At 43.4% G+C, this 7,595-nt stretch overlaps 1 protein-coding gene across 1 annotated transcript in view; it reads left to right on the top strand.

Annotated features, from left to right (window-relative positions):
* Positions 1-7,257: 7,257 nt before the first annotated feature.
* The window catches only part of IPO5 (importin 5), a 49,364-nt gene continuing 49,026 nt past the window's right edge, over positions 7,258-7,595 (top strand). The window contains exon 1 of the mRNA XM_003789586.3: positions 7,258-7,473. Coding sequence (XP_003789634.1) covers positions 7,384-7,473 — 90 coding nt within the window. The 5' untranslated portion in view covers positions 7,258-7,383. The remainder of the gene's footprint in view (positions 7,474-7,595) is intronic.

A 7,595-nucleotide genomic window follows, 5' to 3' on the forward strand; every position in this document is an offset into this window, starting at 1 on the left:
AAAAAAAAAGAAGAAGTTTTGTTATCCTGTATTTTTGTTTGCATTCATCTCAAGTGTTTTCTAATTTCTCCTTTGACCTGTTTGTCATTTAGGAGTGTCCTGTTTCATCTCTTATGAATTTCTTAAATTTCCTTTTATTCTTGATTTCCAATTTTATTCTATTATGTGCAGAGAACATATTTTGTATGATTTCAGTCCTTTTAAATTTACTGAGGCTTCTTTATGGCCTAATATATGGTCCATTCTGGAGAATATTCTATATCCACTTGAGAAAAATGTATACTCTGCTGTTGTTGGGTGGAGTGCTTTACGCATCTGTTAGGTCTAATTGGCTTATATTATTCTTCATTGTCTTTTATTTATCATTGATTTGTCTAGTTGTCCTATCGATTAATATAATATGGGAACAGAAGTCTCAAACTAGTTTTGTTGAATTGTTTATTTCCCCATCCTGTCAGGTTTGCTGCATATATCTTGGAATTTTGTTAGGTGTATGTATTTTAAATTGTTACATCTTCCTGATCATTTGACCCCTTTATCATAAAAATGTCCTCCTTTGTCTCTAGTGACACGTATTATCTTTAAAATCTATTTTAGCTGGCTGGGCACAGTGGCTCATGCCCGTAATCCCAGCACTCTGGAAGGCTGAGGCAGGTGGATTGCCTGAGCTCACAGGTTCAAGACCAGCCTGAGCCAGAGCGAGATCTTGTCTTGAAAAATAGCTGGGCCTGGGTGGTGCCTGTGGCTCAGTGAGTGGGGCACCAGCCCCATATACCAAGGGTAGCAAGTTCAAACCTGGCCCCAGCCAAACTGCAACAACAACAACAACAAAAATTATAGCTGGGCATTGTGGCGTGCCTGTAGTCCCAGCTACTTGGAAGTCAGAGGCAAGAAAAATGCTTGAGCCCAAGAGTTTGAGGTTGCTGTGAGCTATGACGCTACAGCACTCTACCAAGGGTGACAAAGTGAAACTCTGTCTCAAAAAAAAAATCTATTTTAGCTGATATTAAGATAGCCATTTCAACTCTCTTTTGGATACTATTTACATGGTGTCTTCTTCCATCTTTTTACTTCTAGCCTATTTGTGTTCCAAGGAAAAACATTTAACTTAGAGGGCAGTGCCTATGGTTCAAAGGAGTGCAATGCCAGCCCCGTATGCCGGAGATGGCGGGTTCAAACCCAGCTCTGGCCAAAAACTGCAAAAAAAAAAAAAAAAAACATAAAAAAACATTTAATTTAGAAACAAAGTCCTTCTGCCAAGAATATTTTTTACTTCAGGTTTTGTTTTGTTTTTTTGAGACGGAGCCTCAAGCTGTCCCCCTGGGTAGAGTGCTATGGCATCACACTCACAGCAAACTCCAACTCCTGGGCTCAAGCGAGTCTCCTGCCTCCGCCTCCCAAGTAGCTGGGACCACAGGCGCCCGCCACAACGCCCGGCTATTTTTTGGTTGCAGCCGTCATTGTTGTTTGGCGGGTCCAGGCTGGGGATTCGAACCTGCCATCTTAGGTGTATGTGGCTAGCGCCTTAGCCGCTTGAGCCACAGGTGCCGAGCCTATTTCAGGTTTTAAAATGCAACAAATGATGGTTTTTAAACCCATTTACCCCATTTAAATGAAAATAAGAAATCAAGAAAATAAGAAGTATCCTTTCCCCCAAATCTTAACCAGTTCTTGATTTAACTTATAAGGATTTATTCTACAAGATCTTGTAAAGGTCTACAATTCTGTTTATTTCTAATAAGCAGGAGAAGGAAATTCCTAAGCAAGGAACACTGCTCAGAAAGTACTGTACCATGTCTCCAAATCCCTGAGAATCAAGTCAGAAAACTGGAAGCAACAGAAAACACTATAAGGTAACTGATTTCACCTGGTGAAAAGTCACTTCCTAGACCTCAATGTACAAAGTACATAGGACACTTACGTATAGCTGATTGGTTATTTTTTTCTCTGACAAAGAGCACTGTCCAACAAAAACATAATGTAAGCCACAACTGCAAATCACATATGTAATTTTAAAGTTTCTGTTAGTTATGTTTTAGACATAGGTGAAATTATTAATGTAGTTAACAATATAGTTTATTGATAAATGTAACTACGTATTTCATTTATCTCAATATATTATTGTTTCTACATGTGATCAACATAAAAGTATTATTCTTATTTCCTATTAAGTCTTTGGATCATAGTGTATAGTTTATGCTTAAATGACACCTCAGTTTGAACAAGCTACATTTCAAATAATCAATGGCCCTTATGGCTAGTGGCTACCACATTGGACAGTGCAGCTGTAACTCTGAAAGCTGGAAAAGGCCTTTAAATGTTCTGTGATGATCAAATCAAACCTAAATTTTTCTTAACCTCAATTATTATGCATTCCATAATGGGAATATAAGAATGTAATAATCTAACAGATAGATGTGTGATCAGAATGAAATTTACAAATGTCTGAGGTTTCAATCTGTGTTGCTAGTGACAGCTAATATTTTATCAAACATTTACTCTGCGGCAAGCACTATGCCAAGTATTTTAATCAGTGGTAAAAACTACTTCTACTATCTCCATTTCATAAAAGAGGAAACTGGGGCTGAGAATGGTTAATTAACGTGGGCAAGATCAGGTAGCATGGAACCCGGGAAGCCCTCACTTAAACTTTTGTATTGGAGCAAGCCTCCAAACTCTACTGCCTCCCTGAAATGAATTCATCCACCTGCACATATGCAGTGAATTTCAGTTATAAAACTATGAGAGAGAGAAAGAGCTCATAAAAGAAAGTAATTGAGGCAAAATTTCCCCTGCCTATGGTCAATTTAGCAATTTGCTGAGGGATTATTGTGTGCAATGTCCTTCAGGAATGTTAAGGTCCTACCTGCCAGCTCGGCGCCTGTAGCTCAAGTGGCTAAGGCGCCAGCCACATAGACCTATGGTGGTGGGTTCGAATCCATCTCGGGCCCGCCAAACAACAATGATGGTTGCAACCAAAAAATAGCCGGGTGTTGCAGCAGGCACCTGTGGTCACAGCTACTTGGGAGGCAGAGGCAGGAGACTTGCTTGAGCCCAGGAGTGGAGGTTGCTGTGAGCTGTGATGCCACAGTACTCTACCCAGGGGGACAACTTGAGGCTCTGTCTCAAAAAAAAAAAAAAAAAAAAAAAGATCCTACCTACCCATGGCTGAGGTGCTCTAACTCTAATAGACTGCTTCAGAGCAGATGCTTGGAAGTTTTGATAAAAGGCAGCTGAAAAAAAAAATGTGACTAGTTCAGCATATTTTCAATGAACAACTTTTCAACAGTTCCCATCTTTTTTGCTGGCTCTTATCTAGGCAACAGATAACATCGATGTTAGAATCAGAAATTTTATTTGTCAGGCAACAGATAACATCAGTGTTAGAATCAGAAACTTTATCAGCCAAGTGTCTACTGGACATCCATAATGCATTCCACATACTAGTTTACCCCACACAATTGGAGAACTAATAGAAAATAGAAAAATATATTTTATACAAACAAAAAGGTGATGCACACAACTCTGCATCACATGTAACTTTAAGAGTAATTACTTGTTTGAGGTCTCATTGAAATCCAAAATCCATCTTACTAATAAAAGTTGTCTAGGTGGATGCCATAGTATGTAAATTTACACGTATTATCTTAACCTTTAAAACACCCCTATGAAAAAATGTTTCCAACTTTACAGAATAGGAAATAAAGTCAAAGTTCTTTTTTGCTGTACCATGTTAACATTAATGTAAATCCTGTAAATAACACCATCAGCTTAGATTTGTGTGCAATTTACAGTTTATAATAGTTTCATTTATATCATCTAAATTGATCCTCAGAATAAGTTGTGATATCAAGAGGCACAAGTACTTACAACTACCAATACTAAAAGTCTTCTTTCCTTTGGAGTTCTGGGACAACTTTAAAAAAAAGTTAGACTATTCCAGAGACTCTTGTTTGTATTTAGTATCCTATAAATCAGAACAGACAGACAAAACCAGATTTTACCCCATTTGAGAGAAGCTTTCACAGAAGTCTTATGAGCCTAACTTCTCCAGCCTTCTCGATTGCCAGAACACTCCTATCATCTTGGGAGACCACCAACCCAGGCACAGCAGCAGGAGAGGATTCTGATACTCTCTTGTTAAGGAGTCTTGCCTCCTATGATATTACATTTAGTAATGTAAGACATTAGACATGCCCCGACTGTCTAGTACTTTCAGACAAACATTAAAAGCCTAAACTGCCTAGATTTCAGGTACCAGTTGAATCTTCAAGTCTTCTCTCTGGCCCTCTATCACCTCTGCCTTTTTTTAGGAGGGGTTTGTACATACATTAAGCAAACATACCTCTAGCACCACTTAATGGAGGTAGTGTCAGCTCCAATAAACTGGATGGGAAAGGTATCAGGAGCTGGTCATAGTTAATTTGTCCAAAGCAAAGTTAACTAATGTGGAGTGATCAAGGCTCAAAGTTTTCTGTCCCACTGTTTCATGTTCAATTCTAATTTAACATTAGCCCTTTTATGATTAATAATATTACATTTTTACCATCATTTTATAGATGAGAAATTGAGATACAGTGACATTAAGTGTTTACTCAAGATCACACAAACTAGAAAGAGACTAAATCCACTAGAAAGATCTAAATCCACTAGAGTTAAGTTCAAGGCTGTTTGCCTTCCATCTGATCTTCTCAGGAAATAAATTTATTTTCCTGTGGGCTGCCTTTATATGATATCTGAGTTATTTTCTTAGAAGAAAATAATTCTCTTACAAAACAAATAGGACTCTCTCCATGGAAAATGGGCAGTAATTCTCCCAAAAGGCTACATTACAACTCTCCAAAATGGCAACCCTTGCTGCTGAAAATGCAGTCCCCATCTAGGTGGTTTTCTAAACACTGAAACTGGTCTCCATTGTCATGACATCTGCTATCCACTCCAAGTTTACAGAAATTTCTCCCATTTGGGGATCTCTTTATTCATTAACCTTAAAATTCTTCTCCCTCCCTCTTGATCAAATATTCATAATGTTAAAATAAGGCTGGCCTGTGATTCCATTGTCTAGCAGTTGATGTCACCACTAATACAAAATTGTTTTGTTTGTAGCCTGAAAAAATATTTTTTAAGCTTATACTTTGCTTCATTACAAAACAAGCTCCCTATTTTGACAAATTCTGCAAACTTATGTTGGAATTTCTATTATATAATAGAAATGTCTATGATTTTATGCATGTAAGCAAATGTATATAAACTACAGACTTATTGCCAATAAAAAAACACATACTACAATAGGTGTTAAAAAGAAACTAGAGATCAGGCCATAACCTGAGCAAAATTCTAAGCAATTTATTTCATTGTTAACCCTAGTTTTTAGAATGAGTTGTTTGGCTCAGCGCCTGTGGCTCAAGCGGCTAAGGCACCAGCCATGTTCACCTGAGCTGGCAGGTTCGAATCCAGCCTGGCCCACCAAGCAACAATGATGGCTGCACCAAAAAATAGCCAGACGCTGTGGCCGGCACCTGTGGTCCCAGCTACTTGGGAGGCGGAGGCAGGAGAATCGCTTGAGCCCAGGAGCTGGAGGTTGCTGTGAGCTGTGATGCCATAGCACTCTACCCAGGACCACAGCTTGAGGCTCTGTCTCAAAAAATCCTGCCTCAGAATCCAGGCATGCCCACTAGACTTACTTAAAAAAAAAAAAAAACTAAATCTAAATTAAACAACAAAACTGCCCAAGTTAAAGTACATAATGGTTTGTCTTTGAAGAAATAATGTGGCATCAGAATGAAAAATTGTACCAGGTAAGAAACGTTAGTTCTACAAAGATCAGTCTGCAGACTTCTGGTAGAGAACTCTACCACTGTCACAGCCTAAGACTTTCTGAGGGAATTTTCTCTAGGAATCAATCAGAATCCTTTAAAAATTCTTGGCTGGCCATCGCAATTGCATATGGATACTAGGATCCCAGCCCAGACTCTGGACATAGAGGCTGGATGCTTCCCATGTACTGCCAAGACTTAAAAATCATTCACCAAAGAATAAATGTTTTAAGACTTTCAAAGAGCAGAATGATAGCAGAATAGCCAACAGGAAATTAAATTCCCTAAGTTAAATACTATCATGTGAGCTGCCACCACTGTCCATCTCGCCCAATGAAAAAACCTCACCAGGATTGTAGCATCATTTTTAACTAAAAATGCTTTCTTCCACTATGCATTGGACACAGTAGGGTCTCAACAGAAATGCCCTTTGATCTGAACTCTGCTCTCTCAACCTTTGGCAGCTCCAACTAGTAAAGGCAGATTGTGGGCATTATCAATGCATTGAGTTGCCATTGATATCAGGTCTCTGGGCCCCTTCGTACTGGTGGGAGTTAATAAACCTTGAGATATCAGCCATACAAACCAGTGCTGCTTGCAGGGGTGGGGGTGGGGGAGATGTTTTTGACTTCTTCAACCATTAAGAGAGTCCCAAAACGAGGGATTCAAGGCAACAGTCACAGATCCTGGGTTGGGGGCAAGGGTACTACGTGGACTTCTCAGAAAGAGGGCGAACTGGGGAGGAGTGGTCTGGCAGGAGAGCCCCAGGCTGAGTAACCCCTCTTCCGGGAAAGCCCAAGCTGTGAGTCACCTGTGAGCAAGGCCAGAGGAAGGGGCAGCCTGAGTCACAGCCCTGAGAGAGGTAAGGGGTCTGAGAGATTGAGGGGTCCAGAGAGGCTGGGGGTGGAACTTAAGTGAGAAGTGGATTTCAAACGAGCTCCCTTCTCCTGAGGAGTGGTGGATGCGGGATCAGGGAGTAGGGGGCCAGGGGTGAGGACCATCTCAAAGGGCCGCGGAGAGAGACTAGGGGTCAGCCGGGAACGAGGCCAGCCGGACTGCGGCGCCGAAATCTCCCGCGCTCTGTAGTTGACCCCTCCTCTCCAGCTGGGCCTCACACCCTTTGCCGCGGCCAAGCCCGCCAGTTGGCTCTTCCCGCTAACCCCGCAACGCTCCCGGGCCAGGGCCTGGGCCCCGGCAAAGCTGCGAAGCCATCGGCCCGCCCAACTCGCGCCCAGCCGGAGCTGGCCGCCGCGTGCGGCCAGTGACGGCACTGCAGGGTGCGTGGCCAATCGGCGTGGCCCTCGAGGATGAGGGCGGGGCCCCGCCCCCTACGCCCAAGCCAATGAGGCGCCGGCGCCGGCGGCCGCGGCAGGGTGAAAGGTCGCAAGGCCCCGCCCCGTCCTCCCCTTTCCCCTTTGCCCCGCCCTTTCCCGCCCGGCCCCCTAGCCCCGCGCCGCCGCTGGTGCCGGTCCCCGCGCTGGGCCCGCCCCCGCCCCTCCCGCGTCCCGCCAGCGCGCCTCACGGCTCTTGTCTCCCCTCCCTTCTTCTCTTTCTCACGCCTAGCGCAATGGCGGCGGCCGCGGCGGAGCAGCAACAGTTCTACCTGCTCCTGGGAAACCTGCTCAGCCCCGACAATGTGGTCCGGAAACAGGCAGAGGTAACCGAGCTCTCCACCCCCGTCTCCGCGCCCCGGCCGGCGTGCCGACCCTCCCCTGACGCTGCCCTGCTGGGCCTTGGTCCCTCCGCGGCGGCCGCGCAGGCCGGGCCCGGCGGGCGGCG

Source organism: Otolemur garnettii, unplaced genomic scaffold, assembly GCF_000181295.1.
Source record: "Otolemur garnettii isolate 467f Iridium unplaced genomic scaffold, OtoGar3 scaffold00034, whole genome shotgun sequence".
NCBI lineage: Eukaryota > Metazoa > Chordata > Mammalia > Primates > Galagidae > Otolemur > Otolemur garnettii.